Consider the following 18684-nt stretch of genomic DNA (forward strand, 5'->3'; position numbering starts at 1 on the left):
TCCATCCTTGAACCAAGTCACCTCGGTCTGGGCCTGGGCCACCTCGCAGTTCAGGGTGGCGCTGGCCCCCGCCTCCGCCTTCACCACCTGGCCTGCTGGCTGCTCCTTGGCAAAGACCACCTTGGGCTCTAGGGACAGAGAGGGACAATGAGGTAAAAACAAATTCTGAAACCAAATGACAATCCACTTCCCAGTCTCAAAATTATACTGAGTTGGCTGGAACATTCATACAGCTGCTCTGAGGAGAGCAAGCAAATCTTCCCATTGCAAGAAACATGGCTGTTCTCAGAATTGACCCTGCCACGACTCTGACCAATGTCTCAGAATAGAATCCACCATACTGTTCAGCTAATTTTTGGGGGGTTTTTGGGGGGGGGGCCACACCCAGTGACACTCAAGGCTTACTCCTGGCTATGTGCTCAGAAATCGCTCCTGGCTTGGCAGACCATATGGGACGCTGGGGATCGAACCCAGGTTCATTCTGGATCAACCGCATGCAAGGCAAATGCCCTACCACTGTGCTATCACTCTGTTCAGCTAATTTCTGATGAAAGAGCTGAGAGCATGAAGAGAGTTAAAGTCAGTCTCTTCAACAACTAGGGTTGGGATAATTGGATATCCACTTCTAAGATATTAAAGCCGCATCTATTTCTCATGCCTTACATCAAAGTCATATCAAAATGGATCATAGGCTTGAGATAAAACCTGAATCTATAAAGTATATTGAGGAAAATAAAGGCCAACTATTCTAAAACCTAGTCTTAAGAGACCATAGTAAAAGGCTAAAGAACCACAACTAAACAAATGATACTTCATTGAACCAAAATATTTCTGTATGGAAAAAGAAAATGGGCTAAAATTAAAAACTACCTAAAAGGGAGAAGATATTTGCATACAACAATGGGTTGCTGTCCGGAATATATGCTCACAAAAATCAAAAGAAAAACTGGGGTGGGAGCAGTGGTGCAGCAGTAGGGCAGCTGACCTAAGATGGGCTGGGGTTAGGACCCTGGAATCCTTTATGGTCCCCCAAGCCAGGAGCAATTTCTGAGCCCATAACGAGAAGTAATCCCTGAGCAACTACCAGGTGTGGCCCAAAAACCAAAAAAAGAAGAAAAATCAACTGAAAAAGATCTAAAATCCCCTTCAAAAAGAAAAAAAAAAGGAAGAGGAAATGAATGGACTCTGATCTTCTCTGAATAAAGCCAACAAATTGGGGGCCAGAGAGATAGCACAGAAGTAGGGCATTTGCCTTGCATGCAGCCGACCCAGGATGGCTGGTGGTTCGAATCCCGGCATCCCATATAGTCCCCTGAGCCTGCCAGGAGCAATTTCTGAGCTTAGCACCAGGATGAATCCCCCGCCCCCAAATAAAAACCAACAAATGGTCAACAGACATATAAAGAAATACTCATTAGGATTAGAGTGGTAGTACAGTAGGTAAGGCATTTGCCTTGCATGTAGCCAACCTGGGTTAGATACTTGACATTCTATATGGTTTCTGAGCCCACCAGGAGTGATTCCTGAGTAAAGAACCAAGCATGGGACCAGAGAGATGGCACAGTGGCGTTTGCCTTGCAAGAAGCCATCCAGGACCTAAGATGATTGGTTCGAATCCCGGTGTCCCATATGGTCCCCGGTGCCTGCCAGGAGCGATTTCTGAGCAGATGGCCAGGAGTAACCCCTGAGCACCACTGGGTGTGGCCCAAAAACCAAAAATAAAAAAAAGAACTAAGCATGAACCCTCAGTACTGCCAAATGTGGCCAAAACAAATAAACAAACAAAAATAAATAAATGTCATAATCACTTATTATTACAAAAAGGCACATACATGTGGCTGGAGAGATAGCATGGAGGTAGGGCATTTGCCTTGCATGCAGGAGGACAGTGGTTCGAATCCCGGCATACCATATGGTCCCTCAAGCCTGCCAGGAGTGATTTCTGAGCATAGAACAAAGGGTAACTCCTGAGTGCTGCCGGGTGTGACCCAAAAACCAAAAAAAAAAAAAAAAAAGGCACGTACATCTGAGGAAAACCAAATGATGGCCAAAAGGCATGTGAATAAATGTTCATCATCTTTATTATTAGAGAAATCCAAATCAAGGTGACAATAAGATATCATCTTACTACAGTGAGAAACGCACATATCAAAAACACTGGGAATAATCTACATTTGCAGGGATGGGGTGAAAAGAAACTCATCCACTGCTAGTGGAAATGTTGTCTGGTTCACACTATATAAAACAATATTGAGTCCTCTCAGTAAACTCAAAATTGAGCTGCCTTATGAGCCAGCAACTACAACATGTTAGGATATCTGTACCTGAGACATAAAAATATCAATTCAAAACCACATATGCACAGGAGTGATGCCTGAGCCCAGTGCCCGCAATAAGCTATTAACTACCAGGGGGTGGTCAAGAAAAAAAAAAAAAAGAAAACAGGACATCCACTTAAATAAAACATAAAATGAAGTAGTTTTAAAATAAATAATCATTGAACTGTACAGAACTCCACTGCCTTTCCCAGAAACACAGTGAAAAGCCCAGACTGACCTGTGACATCCAGGCGGAAGGAGATCTTCTGGCCCCCGGCCTCACAGATGTACTCCCCAGAATCCGCCTTCCCAGCCTGCTGCACCACCAGCTTCCGTGTGCAGCCCTGGGCCTCCACACGCACTTTTGAGCTCTTGCTCAGCTTCTTGCCATCCTTGAACCATGTCACCTCAGTCTGGGCCTGGGCCACCTCACAGCTCAGGGTGGTGATGGCTCCCACCTCTGCCTGCACCACCTGGTCGGCTGGCTGCTCCTTGGCAAATACCACCTTGGGCTCTGGAGACAGAGAAGGACATAGGGTCAATTAATAGTTAAGTTGTCGGGGGGAGTGGGACATTCAGGGGAAATCAACTCCTTGGGAACTCAAAGGCCTGAAATGTTCCTAACTGTGTGGGTTTCACTTACCTACCACCTTCAGATCCAGGGACACTCTATCACTGCTTCTACTTTGGCTATGGGACGTTTTGTTCCAAGACTTTCCACACACACTCCCCCAGAGAACACAGCAGGAACTACATCCTTCAACTTTCCTCTGGGAACTGTCTCTACACAGGTCTGAGCAAATGCCCACACCTGCCCTGTGTGTGTCCTGAGCCCCAGCCCCTGCCTGCTCCCATGGTGCCGTCAGCTGGGTATCTGTGCCTGTATCTCCAGGGTGTTTCTACAGTTTTCTTCTGACTATAAAACTACAAGTCTCTGAGGGTTTGCCCCTTGGGGATACCAAAAAAAAGTTTTTAAGTTAAATTATTAAAAATTAAAACTTTTTTTTTCTTTTTAGTTGTTGGGCCACACCAGGCAATGATCATGGTTACTCCTTGCTCTGCACTCAGGAATATCTCATAGCAGTGCTAAGGGAATGATATGGGATGCTGGGTACCAAGTCTGGGTCAGTGCATGCAAAGAAAGCATCCTAACTTCTATACTATCTCTTTGGTTCCAAATGAAAATATTTTATTAGATACATGTGACACGGGTTTGATCCTTGGCTTCTATATGTTACTTGAGCACTATCAGGAGTGATCCCTGAGTCTAAAACCAAGAATATGTCCTAAGCACTGATGGGAATGACCCAGAAACAAAATATTTTTTCCAAATAGATAACAGGTAAATTGTTTTCCTTGCATGCAACTGATCCCTGTTTGATTCCCTGAACCCCATTTGGTCCCCTGAGAAATTTCAGGAGTTATTCCTAAGGACAGATCCAGATGTGAATGCTGAGTACAAACGGGTATGAACCAAAAACAAGACAAAAATATAAAATTAATTAAATTAATAAAATGTGTTAATCAAGTTTAAAAATAAGTTTATTGAATTAATAAAATAAAATGTTTTGGTTAGGTTTGGTTTGGTTTTTGGGTACTTGGGGCTTATTCCTGGTTCTGTGCTCAAGGATAATAACTCCTGGTAGACTTAGAACCATATGAGTTGTTGGGAATAGAATACAGATCAGCAATATGAAAAGCAAGAGTCCTATTTGCTTTCTTTAGCCTCTTTAGTCATAAAAACAAAGATGCTTTTTAAAATACAAAACAAATTTGATATTTCGGATTAAATAAAAATATATAAAATGTAAAGCATAAAAATAACTAAACCTCTTCGAAAATAAATGGGACCAAAGCAATAGCACAGTGAATAGGGCATTTGCCTTACACGCAGCCAACCTGGATTAAATCCCCAGTATCCCATGTGGTTTCTCGAGTTTGTCAGGGGTAATTTCTGAGCACAGAGCTAGGAGTAACCCCTTAGCGATGCCAGGTGTGACCCAAAAACCAAATATATAAACAAATAAATGGGGAGGCCACTTTAGGCCACACCCAGAAATGCACAAGGGTTACTCCTAGCTCTGCATCAGGAAACATTCCTGGCAGTGCTGCAAAGAACCATATGGAATGCTGGGGTCTGAACCAGGGTTGGCCTGTGCAAGACAGGTGCTTCGATTGTATTATCACTGGTGACTCCAAAAATATTAATTTTAAATAGGAAAATTTGAAACAAAAATTTTAATTAAGCAAAATAAAATTTAGAAATTTAAAATTTAAATTATAAATTTATTTATCTTCCTTTTCACCTGCTTGGTCAGTCAGTGGTGGTTCATTCTTGAAGAGGCCTTACACCTCAACATCATGGAGTGTTCTGCCTATGTTTTCCTTCATGTACCTTATAGTCAGGTATGATATCAAGGTCTTTTTTTTTCTGGACCACACCCAGTGGTGCTCAAGGATTATACCTGGCTCTTTGCTCAAAAGTCACTCCTGGCAGGCTCCGGGGACCATATGGGATTTTAGAGATCGAACCCACACCAGCCACATGCGAGGCAAATGCCCTATGCGCTGTGCTATCATTCTGGCCCCTAATGTCAAAATCCATTTTGATTTAACATTTGTACATGGTGTTAAAAACAGATCTGGATTCATTTTTTTTACATATAGCTGACCAGTTTTCCTAGCACCACTTCTTCAAAAGACTTTCCTTGCTCCACTTCATATTTCTTGCTCCTGTATCAAAAATTAATTAATCATATTCTTAATGGTCAGTTTCAGGAGAATCTGTCTTTATTCAATACCATGCTGTTTTAATAAGACTATGGCTTTAGAGTAGTTTGAAGTTAGAAAAAGTGATGCCTCTCATCTTCTTGTTCCCAAGGATTGCTTTAGCTGTTCGTGCAAGTTTATACTGCTCCTAGAAATATACTCCAGGGGCCCAGAAACATAGTGCAGAAAAGCACTATTCACAATAGCCATAATCTAGAAACAACCTAGAACAGATTAGGGCAAAATGAATGATGGTACATCTATACAATGGAATACTACACAGCTGTTTAGAAAAATGAAGTAATGAAATTTGATTATACATGTATGGATATGGAGAGTATTATGCTGAGTAAAATGAGTCAGAGAGAGAGAGATAGACATAGAATGGTTGCACTCATTTGTGGAATATAAAAAAAGATAGTATGGTAATCATATCCAAAGATAATACAGATGAGGGCCAGGAGGACCGGTCCATGGTAGGAAGCTTGCCACAAATAGCAGAGGAGTGCAGTTAGGGCACAGAAGGGACTACTATGATAATAATAATTTAAAATAATCACTCTGTGAAAGAACTGGGTGTGTAAAGGACATGTGCATGATATCCCTCCAGTAACAATACTGCAATCCATAGTACTGAGAAGAAAAAATAAGAAGGAAGAGAAAAAAATAAAAATGTCTCCAAGTCAAGGTAGAGGGCAAGAAGTAAACTGGGACATTGGTGACAGGAAATGTGTACCAAAGAAGGGTGTTGTGCATTTATAACTGATTTATAATCATGATTTATAACATGATATATAATCATGAACAATTTTGTAACTGTGTACCTCACGTTGATTCAACTAAAGAATTTATTTATAGGGACCATAGCAATAGCACAGCAGGTAGAGGCTCTGTCTGCAGCTGCCCTGGTTTGATCTCCAGCATGCAATAACATCCCCCACGTCTGCCAAGAATGATTCCTAAGTGCAGAGACAGGAGTAATCCCTGAGCACTAAAGAATGAGGCCAAAAACTGTATTTATAAATAAAAATGTAAAAGGTTGGGGCTGGAGAAATAGCACAGCAGTGTTTGCCTTGCAAGCAACTGATCCAGGACCTAAGGTGGTTGGTTCGAATCCTGGTGTCCCATATGGTCCCCCATGCCTGCCAGGAGCTATTTCTGAGCAGATAGCCAGGAGTAACCCGAGTGCTGCCAGGTGTGGCCCCAAAAAAAAAAAGATTTAAAAGGTAAAGAAGTTTAAAATATTATAAAGTTGGGCCAGAGCCAGTATAGCAGGTGGGTTGTTTGCTTTGCATGCAGCCAACTCGATTTGACACCCTATAGAGTTGGTCCCAAGCCTGTAGAAGTGACTTCTAAGCACAAAGCCAGAAGTAACCCTTGAGCACCACTGGGTATGACCCAAAAACCATATATATCATTTGTCTTGCATGGCAACAAACCCAGGTTCAACTGCTGCACCCTATATGGTCCCCAATCACTACTAGGATTAATTCTTGAGCAGAGTCAGGAGTAACCACTGAGTACCACTTGATATGGTCCACAAAACAAAAAAAATTAAATTATCCAAAAATATTATTTGTCTAAAACTCAACTATGAATAATTTTGATAGAAACAAAATATTTTTAAAAGGGGGCAAGAGCGATAACACTGCTGTTTGTGTGTTTGCCTTACATGTGGGGGACACAGAGTCAGTTGCTGGCATCCCATATAGTTCCCAGAATCTTCCAATAGTAATTTCTGAGCACAAAAGCAGGAGTAACAACTAAGTGTCCCTGGGTATGACCCAAAAAAAAGCCATAAAAAAGATTTAAGAATAGAATTTAAGGGCAGGAGTGATAGCACAGCAGTAGGGTATTTGCCTTGCATGTGGACGACCCAATTCCCGGCATCTCATATGGTCCCCTGAGCCATAAAAAAGATTTATGAATAGAATTTAAGGGCTGGAGTGATAGCAAAGCGGTAGGGTGTTTGCCTTGCATGTGGATGACCCAATTCCCAGCATCTCATATGGTCCCCCCGAGCATGTCAGGAGCAATTTCTGAGCACAAAGCCAGGAGTAACTCCTGAGCACTGCTGAGTGTGGCCCAAAAAAAAAAAAAAAGAATTTAATGTATTTGCAAATAAAATTACATTAAAAGTTTTAAAATAAAAAGTAAAAATAAAGTAATATATAAGAAACACCTTGGGGCCGGTGAGGTGGCGCTAAAGGTAAGGTGTCTGCCTTGCAAGCGCTAGCCAAGGAAGGACCGCGGTTCGATCCCCGGCGTCCCATATGGTCCCCCCAAGCCAGGGGCAATTTCTGAGCGCTTAGCCAGGAGTAACCCCTGAGCATCAAACGGGTGTGGCCCAAAAAATCAAAAAAAAAAAAAAAGAAACACCATTGCAGATGGGCAGAGATCAGGTAAAGCATTTGCCTTGCATGCACTGACCAAATTCAATCCCCAGCATCCCATATGGTCCCCTGAGCCTACCATGAGTAATTTCTGAATGTAGACCCAGGAGTAACCCCTGACAACACCAGGTACAGCCCAACCAAAAAAGAAAAAAAGATTTTTAAAAAAACCATAGCAACATATAGAAACTAAATATAAAATTTCAAGAAAATTATAATAATTTTAATATTTTAAATTAGACAAATAAAAATAGATAAATAAGATAAATGTTATGTTTAATATGTTATGTTATATATATGTTGATATATGTTATGTTGAATTCAACTTATGCTGAATGTAACGATAAGTTCAGCAGTACATCAATAATGGAAAGAAACAGATTAGCATGGCCCTTATGCAAAGATGGCATTCAAATTGATGAAGTATTTCCACATAAAAATTGTAAATTAATAAAACATAAATTAAAATAGCATTTTAAAATAAAATTAAAGTTTAAAGTAGAATTAAATATAAAATGAAAAGTCTTGAAATCAAAATATTGCTGAACTATATAATCAATCACACTGCACCTCCCAAAAATTACAGTGAGAATCCAGACTGACCTGTGACATCCAGGCGGAAGGAGACCTTCTGGCCCCCGGCCTCACAGCTGTACTCCCCAGAATCCGCCTTCCCAGCCTGCTGCACCACCAGCCGCCGCGTGCAGCCCTGGGCCTCCACACGCACTTTCGAGCTTCCACTCAGCTTCTTCCCGTCCTTGAACCAAGTCACCTCAGTCTGTGCCTGGGCCACCTCACAGTTCAGGATGGTGCTGGCCCCCGCCTCTGCCTTCACCACCTGGCCTGCTGGCTGTTCCTTGGCAAAGACCACCTTGGGCTCTGGGGACAGAGAGGGACAAATTGATAAAGACCAAGTTCTAAAGCCAAAGGACAATCCACTTTCCAATCTCAAAGTCATGCTGCTTTGGCCAGAGCCTGCCTGTTCTAAGATGAAAACCTCTATACAGATCCTCCTATTGCAGGGAACATGACTAGTCTCAGAACCAACCTTGTCACGACTCTGATAATGTGTCTAAATAGAATACCCCAAATTGTTCAGCTAATTTTTGACAAAGGAACTGAGAACATACAGGGAATTAAAGTCGGCCTCTTCAACAAATGGCATTGGGACATTTATAACCACATCCAAGATATTAAAGCTGCATCTATATCTCACACCTTAAACAAAATTCAAATTAAAATGAATCAAGGATGCTGAGATCAGATCAGAAGCTATAAAAGAACATTAAAGCAAATAGAGGAAAACATTCCAAAACTTAGTCTTCAAAGACCATTGGAAAAGGCTAAAGAATCACAACTAAACACGAGACATCATCAAACTAAAACGTTTCTGTAAGGCAAAAATAAAAATTGGGCTAAAACTAAGACAGCTTCCTGAGTGGCAGAAAATATTTGCACTCAACACATCATATCAAGGGTTGAAATCCAGCATGTATACTCACAAAAATCAACCTAAAATTTTCTAAAATTACCAACAAAAAAATGGGAAGAGGAAATAAACAGACTCAGATCTTCTCTGAGGAAGATAAACAGAGGCAGGCATGTGAATAAATGCTCATCAAGACTAGAGCAATAGTACACAGTGGGTATGGCAGTTGCCTTGCATGCGCTGACCCAGGTTCAACCCCCAGCATCCCATAAGGTACCCTGAGCCTACCATGAGTAATTTCTGAGTGTAGAACAAGGAGTAACCCCAGACAACACCAGGTGCGGCCCCAAACCAAAAAAGATTTTGCAGCATGCAAAACCTAAATATAAAACTTGAAGTAAATTTTTCTTTTTGGATCACATCTAGTGGCGCTCAGGGGTTACTCCTGGATCTGCTCTCAGAAATCACTTCTGGCAGGCTCGTAGGATTATATGGAATGCCCGGAATCGAATGGGGGTCCATCCTGTGTTGGCTACATGTAAGGCAAACGCCCTACTGAAGTGCTATCTCTCCAACCCAAAACTTCAAAATAATTATCATATTTTTTAATATTTAAATTAGACAAAATAAAAACAAAAAATAGATAAGATAAATACACTTATGTTGAATGTAGTGATAAGTTCAGCAGTAAATCAATAGTGAACAGAATTAGATTAACATGGCTCCTATGCAACGATGACACTCAAATTAATAAAGTATTCCACATAAAAAAAGAAAAATTGTCTGAAAGTTAAAAAATATATAAATTAAAATAATTTTTAAAATAACAAAATTGGGAGCCGGAGTGGTGGCACAGGGCATAAGACGTCTGCCTGTGTGCACTAGCCCTAAATCCCCTGGCGTCCCATATGGTCCCCCAAGCCAGGGGTGATTTCTGAGTGCAGAGCCAGGTGTAATCCCTGAGCGTCACTGGGTGTGGCCCAAAAACCAAAAAATAGTAATAAAATGAAAAAAATGAATAGATATTAAAATAAATAAAATAACAAAATTGATGGGGACTGGAGAGTAGCACAGAGGAAGGGCGTTTGCCTGGCAAGCAGGATTGATAGTGTTCAAATCCAGGCCTGCCAAGAGTGATTTCTAAGTGCAGAGCCAGGCGTGACCTAAAAACCCAAAATAAAAAACTGAAGATTAAAGTGGAATTAAATATAAAATTTTAAATTTTTGAAAAATTTTAAAATCAAAATATTGCTTACTATATGATCAACTGCACTGACTGCACCTTCCAAAAATTACAGTGAGAAGCACAGACTGACCTGTGACATCCAGGCGGAAGGAGACCTTCTGGCCCCCAGCCTCACAGCTGTACTCCCCAGAATCCGCCTTCCCGGCCTGCTGCAACACCAGCCGCCGCGTGCAGCCCTGGGCCTCCACACGCACTTTGGAGCTCCCGCTCAGCTTCTTCCCATCCTTGAACCACGTCACCTCGGTCTGTGCCTGGGCCACCTCGCAGCTGAGGGTGGTGCTGGCCCCCGCTTCTGCCTGCACCACCTGGCCTGCTGGCTGCTCCTTGGCAAAGACCACCTTGGGTTCTGGAGACAGAGAGAGACAATAGGTTAGAATTTTAGACAAAATTCTAAAACCAAATGACAATCACTTTAGAGTCTCAAGTCATGCTGCCTTGACCAGAGCCTGTTTGTTACAACTGGTTCTGAGGAAAGAACATCACACATAGATCTTATAACTGTTCTCAAAATCAAGCTTATCACAATTATGACAATATCTCAGAATAGAATCCCACAAACTGTTCAGCTAATTTTTTGTTTTGTTTTGTTTTGTTTTGTTTGGGTCACATCTAGCAGTGCTCAGGGGTTACTCCTGGCTGACTGGCTCCATGCTCAGAAATCACTCCTGGCAGGCTCAGGGGACCATATGGGACGCTGGGATTCAAACCAATGACCTTCTGCATGAAAGGCAAAACGCCTTACCTCCATGCTATCTCTCCGGCCCCTGTTCAGCTCATTTTTGACAAAGGGGCTGAGAACATGAAGGGAATTAAAGTCAGCCTCTTCAACAAATGGTGTTGAGACATTGGATAACCACCTCTAAGAAATTAAAGCTGCCTCTGTATCTCACATCATACACAAATTTTGCATCGTGATTTAGGTAAATCAACTACATTGATGATAAATCATAGACATTGAGATCTGAATTGAATCCATAAAGGTACATTAAAGAAAGAAAATCAAATAATAGAAGTACATTATAATAGTAAATTATAAAAAATAAAAGTACATTTTGTATAAAAGTACAGTAAAGAATATAGAGGTGAGGCCGGAGAGATAGCATGGAGTTAAGGCGTTTGCCTTGCATTCAGGTCGGTGGTTCAATTACATCCCATAGGGTCTCCTGAGCCTGTCGGGAGCAATTTCTGAGCACAGAACCAGGAGTAACCCCTGAGCGTTGCAGGTGTGACCCAAAAACCAAACCCCCCCAAAAAAAAACATATATGCATATATAAAGGGGGGAACATAAAAATACTCATGAGAAACCATTGGAAATGGCTAAATAAACATCAGCAAACTAAAGTTTCTGTACAGCAAAAAAATGGTTTAAAATAAAAGAAAGCTATCTGAGTGGGAGAAAATATTTGCACTCAATACATCAGATAAGGGTTGATATCCAGTGTGATATATATTTTATATATATTCACAAAGCACAACCAAAATATCTAAAATAGACATTAAAAAGTAAGAGAGGAAATAAACAGACACCTCTCAGAGGAAGATCAACAGCTGACTAATAGGCACGTGAAGAAATGCTCATCTGGGCGAAATCAATAGTAGAGTGGTTAAGGCATTTGCTTTGCATGTCGTTGACCCAGATTAGATCACCGGCATTCCATATGGTCCCTGAGCCTGCCAGGAGTAATCCCTGAGCACATAGGACATGCCCAAAATAACAAACAAAAACAACAAAAACATGAAAGAAATACTCATCATCACTTATTATTACAGCAAGACACATCTGAGGAAGACAAACAGATGGCCTATAGAGATGTGAAGAAACACTCATCGTCACTATTTACTAGAATAATTGAACTCAAGATGAGTTTAGATATACCAAATGACAAATGCATATGTCAGAAATACTAGGAATAATCCACAATGGCAGGGATGGAGGGAGAGTAATTTTCATTCCCTGCTGGTGGGAATATTGTCTGGTTCAACCTTACAGAAGACAGTATGGACACTTTTCAGTAAACTAAAAAAATATAAATTTACGATATTTTATCAATCCTCACTGCAGAAAAATATACATATAAAAGGACATATGTGGGGCAGCCGGAGAGATAGCACAGCAGTACGGCATTTGCCTTGCACACAGCCAATCTAGGACAATTGGTGGTTTGAATCCAGCATCCCATATGGTCCCCAATGCCTGCTAAGAGCAATTTCTGAGCGCACAGCCAGGTGTAATCCCTCAGCACCACTGGATGTGACCCGAAAATAAAACAAAGGTCATATGCATACCACTGTGCACAACAGAACTCAGTACAATACCTAAGATTTGGAATCAACCCAAGATTTAATAACAGATATGTGTATTATGAAGAGTGATGTTTGTGTGTATATACACATACATATATAAAGTATATAAGGAGTAATAAGTATATAAGGAGTAATAAAATTATGCTGCAACATAGAATAAACTGGAAAATATTTTAAAAGTAGTAAGCCAGAAGATGAAGTATAAATAAAGGATAGCACTTGTTTGTGGTATTTAGAATCACTAGAGGAGGGAATGCCATGGTTAAAAGGGGCGGGGGGACCTCGAGCAACCTTGGTTCCAGAGTATAGGAAAGAAAAAGAAACAAGAGTGAAGAAAAAGAGAGATGAAAATAAGGGGGCTGGCGTAAAGACACAGATACATTAGTGGTGTTCATAAAGGACAGACTAAATACCCAAACCACAAGGTCAGCAACAGTGAAATTATGAGACCCAAACTTTAAAAACCAATTTTACAAAGTACCTATGATGAAGACAAGCTGGGAGAGGGAGGTGTGGGAAGGAGCCTGATAACACTGGTGGAGAGAAATTGACATGATGGGATCAGTGCTGGAAACTTTGGTTTTTTGTTTTTTGTTTTGTTTTGTTTTGGGGCCACACCCAGTGACGCTCAGGGGTTACTCCTGGCTATGCGCTCAGAAATCGCACCTGGCTCGGCCCCTCAAAAAAACTTTTTAAAAAATCAACATTTCGGGCCCGGAGCGATAGCACAGAGGCATTTGCCTTGCAAGCAGCTGATCCAGGACCAAAGTGGCTGGTTCAAATCCCGGTGTCCCATATGGTCCCCCGTGCCTGCCAGGAGCTATTTCTGAGCAGACAGCCAGGAGTAACCCCTGAGCACCGTCGGGTGTGACCCAAAAACTAAAAAAAAAACAAAAAGAGAGAAAAAAACATCAACATTTCGGGGCCGGAGAGATAGCATGGAGGTAAAAGTGTTTGCCTTGCATGCAGAAGGACAGTAGTTCAAATCCCAGCATCCCATATGGTCCCCCAAGCCTGCCAGGAGCAATTTCTGAGCGTAGAGCCAGGAGGAACCCCTGAGCACTGCTGGGTGTGACCCAAAAAGAACAAAAAATAAATAAATAATCAACATTTCATGTCAGTAATCTTCAGGTCGGTATGTGCTCAACTTTAGATGCAAACTGGTTCTCTGTGATCTTATCATTCAAACAAAAAGATTTGTATTTTGTAGCCTCATACATATATCTTCATGATGGAACTTCATGAGCTCTGAGGGCTCACAGACGACTGTTTCCTTACAGTCACACCTTCTGCGCAATCACTGTTTTGACCTTTGGTTCTCAAGGTGCTTATTTTTTGAGAGGTCACATCTGGTGGCGCTCAGATCTTACTCCTGGATCTACATTCAGGGATCTCTCAAGGAGGGATTGTGGTAGTGCTGAGGATTAGGGACCAGGAATTGAACCCAGATCAGCTACAAGCAACAAAAGTACCTGTGTTCTCTCCCTCCAGCCATGAAAACAATATACGACTTATTAAAAAATACAGCTAAATGTATAAACTAAAATAGAATATTTCAGATTTCAGATTGAATTAAAATAATACAAAAAATAAAAAGTAGAAAATAACCAAATTTTAAATAAATTTAAGGTAATTAATAGAAAAATTATAAAAAAGGAGACAGAATAATAGAATGGCAGTAGGACGTTTGCCTGGCATGTGGCCAACCTGAGATGGACCCAGGTTCACTGCCCAGCATCCCCTATGGTCCCCTGAGCCTGCCAAGAGTTATTTCTGAGTGCAAAACCAGGAGTAGCCCCTGAGCACCACCGGGTGTGACCTAAACACCAAAAAAAAAAAAAATTTAAATCATGAAAATGATTTAATTAGTAAAATAAAATGTAGATATTTAAATAAAATTAGTACAAGTGATAACACAGCAATTAGGTATTCTGCATTACGTATAGTGAACCCAGATTTGATCCAGTTGTAAACCAATAAATAAAAAGAAAAACTATAAATTAAAATTTTAATTTAATTTAATGGTTTGCTAGTCATTGTTTTAGAGTAACACCATGCATTGCACAGGGCTTCCTTTTTGATCAGTGCTCAATGATTAGTTCTGGTTTTTTGTTGTTTTTGTTGTTTTGGTGTTCGGGGGGGGGGGGTCACACCGGTAGTGCTCAGGGGCTATTCCTGGCTCTACACTTAGAATAGGCCCCAGCAGGCTCAGGGGACCATATGGGATGCCAGGATTCGAATCACCGTCCTTCTGCATGCAAGGCCAACGCCCTACCGCTGTGCTATCTCTCCACCCAAGTGATTAGTTCTGGAGGGCTGGCCTTGCAAGCAGATTATTTCAACCCCTGGCAACACACATGGTCCACTGTATCTCGCACGCATGCGCACGCACACACACACACACACACACACACACACACGACCCCTAAACCTAATCAAAAATAATCCCTGATCACAGAGTGAGTAGTAATTCCTAGCATGTGTAATAAAAAAAGACATCAAATTGTATAAAAATTAAACAATCTTAAATCAAGTAAGTAAATGAAATACCATGTACTCTACTACTGCTGCTACCAAAAACACAGTGAGAAGTCTAGACTGACCTGTGACATCCAGGCGGAAGGAGACCCTCTGGCCCCCGGCCTCACAGCTGTACTCCCCAGAATCCGCCTTCCCGGCCTGCTGCACCACCAGCTTCCGCGTGCAGCCCTGGGCCTCCACACGCACTTTCGAGCTCCCGCTCAGCTTCTTCCCGTCCTTATACCATGTCACCTCAGTCTGTGCCTGAGCCACCTCGCAGTTCAGGGTGGCACTGGCCCCCGCCTCTGCCTTCACCACCTGGTCTGCTGGCTGCTCCTTGGCAAAGACCACCTTGGGCTCTAGGGACAGAGAGGGACAATGGGTAAAACAAATTCTGAAACCAAATGACAATCCACTTCACATTCTCAATCATACTGCCTTGGCTGGAGCATTCCTGTTACAGCTGCTCTGAGGAGAGCAAGCAAATCTTCCCATTGCAAGGAACATGACTAATTCTCAGAACTGACCCCGTCATGACTCTGACCAATGTCTCAGAATAAAATCCACCATACTGTTCAGCTAGTTTTAACAAAGGAGCTGAGAGCATGAGGGAATTAAAGTCATCCTCTTCAACAAATGGTATTGGGACAATTGGATAGCCTCATCCAAGATATTAAAGCTGCATCTATACCTCAGACTGTACACAAAGTTTACATCCTTTATTTCTGTAAATCAAAGACATTGTTGATAAATCAATGACATTGAGATCTGAATTTAATCTAAATAGGTGCATTAAAGAAAAGTACATTAAATTTTTGGGTTTTTTTTTAAGGTTTAGAGTCAAAGGAGCACAGTAAAAATGGTGTTAGAGTGGGGGACATGGAAAGGAAAAACCTTGGCCTAAATACAAGGAGACCCTACCCTGAAGTTTCCTGGCATAAGACCAACTCTAGGTTCCAGGCAAACTAGTTTGTCCAATCCAGGTCATTTTCTGTACTTCCAATACAGTTTTATTTTTTACACAGTCTCTGTTGTTGGTACATTGTTTCTGTATTGAAGATCCTGGCATCTGTATATCCTACATTGAAGTCAGGATGGTGCGGGGCGTCCTCTAATTTCAACTCACAATTAAAGGGCAATGCAGAAAGCCCTGTCCAGTAAGCAGTACATTAAATTTTTAAAGCATATATTGTATATAGACATTATGAATAAATATAAAAATACATTCTATTCAAAATTAGATTAAAGATATAAAGGAAAAAATTCAAAACCAATGCTTCAGGGCTGGAGCAGTGACACAAGTGGTAAGGCATCTGCCTTGCCCACACTAGCCTAGGATGGACTGCGACTTGATCCTCTGGCATCTCTTATGGTCCCCCAAGCCAGGAGCAATTTCTGAGCGCATAGCAGGTGTAACCCCTGAATGTCACCAGGTGTGGCCCAAAAACAAAACAAAAAAACTATACTTCAAAGACCATTGGAAAAGGCTAAGAATCACAACTAAACTAATGAGACCTCATCAAACAAACTTTCTGTAAAGCGAAAGTAATATGAGCTAAGATTAAAGACCAGTACCTGATTGTAGGAAAATATTTGCACTCAATATATCAGTTAGTAGTTGATAGCCAGAATATATACTCACAAAGATCAACCATAAATAAAATCTAAAATCACATCAAAATATGGGAAAGAAAACAAATAGCCACATCACTGAGGAAGATCAATAGCTGGCTAAGAAATACATGAAAAAGGGGGCCAGAGAAATAGGGCATTTGCCTTGCACGTAGCCCACCCAGGACAGACAGTGGTTCGAATCTCAGCATCCCATATGGTCCCCCGTGCCTGCCAGGAGCAATTTCTGAGTGCAAAGCCAGGAGCAACCCCTGAGCACCACTGGGTGTGACCCAAAAACCAAAAAATAAAAAAAAAGAATAAAAATAGAAACACATGAAAAATGCTCATTAGCAACAGACAGTGGTTAGGGTGTTTGCCTTACATGAGGCTAACTCAGATTAGTACCCGGATTCCAAATAATGCACAAGCTCACCAGGACTGATTCCTGAGCAAATATGCAGAAAAACCCTGAGTACCACAGATGTACTCCAAAACAAACAAAAAAAATATATAGAAGAAATACTCATCATCACTTATTATTACAGTAAGACACATATGAGGAAGAGCAACAAATGGCCTAGAGTTATATGAAAAAATGCTCATTATATTTTTTTATTTGAGTAATTCAAATAAAGATGAAATTAAACAAACCATCTTATGCAAAAAGAAATGCATCTATCAAAAATACTAAGAACAATATACAATGGCAGAAATGGGATGAAAAGAAACTCTCATGCCCTGCTGGTGGGAATATTTTCTAGTTCTATCCTATGGAAAATAGTATGGCGCTTCTCAGTAAACTGAGAAAATTATAAAATTTACCATTTTTGTATCTATGCTCAGGACAGAAAATATTCATTTAAAAGGAAATATGCATCACACTCTGCACTAAAGCTCAATACAGTACTTAAGATTTGTAAGTAGGGCTGGAGAGATAGCATGGAGGTAAAGTATTTGCCTTGCATGCAGAAGGACAGTGGTTCGAATCCCGGCATCCCATATGGTCCCCTAGCCTGCCAAGAGCGATTTCTGAGAGTAGAGCCAGGAGGAACCCCTGAGCGCTGCTGGGTGTGACCAAAAAAAAAAAAAAAAAAAGATTTGGAAGTAACCCAGAGGTTTAATGACCCAGAGGTTTAAGTGTATTAGAGGATGTGTATATATATATATATATATGTATTATAGTAGAATACTACACAACTAAAAGGAATGATAAAATCATGGAACAGCATGAACTGGAAAATATCATTTTAAAAGAAAGCCAGAAGATGAAGTATAAATAAAGGACAGCAATTGTTTGTGGTATTTAGAATCACTGGAGGAAGGGATGCAATGGTTAAAAGCAGGGAGGCCTAGATCAACCTTGATTCCAGAGAAATAGGAAATAGAAATAGAAAAGAGGGGCCAGAGAGATGGCGCTAGAGGTAAGGTGTCTGCCTTGCAAGCGCTAGCATAGGACAGACTGTGGTTCAATCCCCCGGCGTCCCATATGGTTCCCCAAGCCAGGAGCGATTTCTGAGTGCATAGCCACGAGTAACCCCTGAGCGTCAAACAGGTGTGGCCCAAAAACCAAAAAAAAAGAAAGAAAGAAAGAAAGAAAGAAAGAAAGAAAGAAAGAAAGAAAGAAAGAAAGAAAGAAAGAAAGAAAGAAAGAAAGAAAGAAAGAAAGAAAGAAAGAAAGAAAGAAAGAAAGAAAGAAAGAAAGAAAGAAAGAAAGAAAGAAAGAAAGAAAGAAAGAAAGAAAGAAAGAAAGAAAGAAAGAAAGAAAGAAAGAAAGAAATGGGAAAGAGAAGAAACCATAGATTGGAGAAAAAGAAAGATGAAAAATAAGGGGGACTGGCGTAAAGAGGACACACGTACATCAGTGGTGTTCAGAAAGGACAAACTAAATATCCAAACCACAAAATAAGCAACACTGAAATCATGAGACTCAAACTTTAACAATTGAATTTACAAAGTGCCTGTTATGAGGATAGGCCGGGAGGGAATGTATGGAGCCTGCTAACACTGGTGGAGAGAAGTTGATATAATGGGATCAATGGAAACTTTTCTGTCTAAAACTCAACTATGAGTCACTGTATAAATCATGGTGC

General features: G+C 40.9%; 1 protein-coding gene across 1 annotated transcript in view; it reads right to left on the reverse strand.

Annotated features, from left to right (window-relative positions):
• Positions 1 to 18684, reverse strand: part of OBSCN (obscurin, cytoskeletal calmodulin and titin-interacting RhoGEF) — a 116105-nt gene that overhangs the window by 62082 nt on the left and 35339 nt on the right. Inside the window, exons 14-18 of the mRNA XM_049779012.1 lie at positions 15064 to 15339; positions 10226 to 10501; positions 8084 to 8359; positions 2557 to 2832; positions 88 to 128 (exon numbers count right to left, since the gene is read on the reverse strand). Coding sequence (XP_049634969.1) covers positions 88 to 128; positions 2557 to 2832; positions 8084 to 8359; positions 10226 to 10501; positions 15064 to 15339 — 1145 coding nt within the window. The remainder of the gene's footprint in view (positions 1 to 87; positions 129 to 2556; positions 2833 to 8083; positions 8360 to 10225; positions 10502 to 15063; positions 15340 to 18684) is intronic.

Source organism: Suncus etruscus, chromosome 8, assembly GCF_024139225.1.
Source record: "Suncus etruscus isolate mSunEtr1 chromosome 8, mSunEtr1.pri.cur, whole genome shotgun sequence".
In the NCBI taxonomy this organism is placed as follows: domain Eukaryota; kingdom Metazoa; phylum Chordata; class Mammalia; order Eulipotyphla; family Soricidae; genus Suncus; species Suncus etruscus.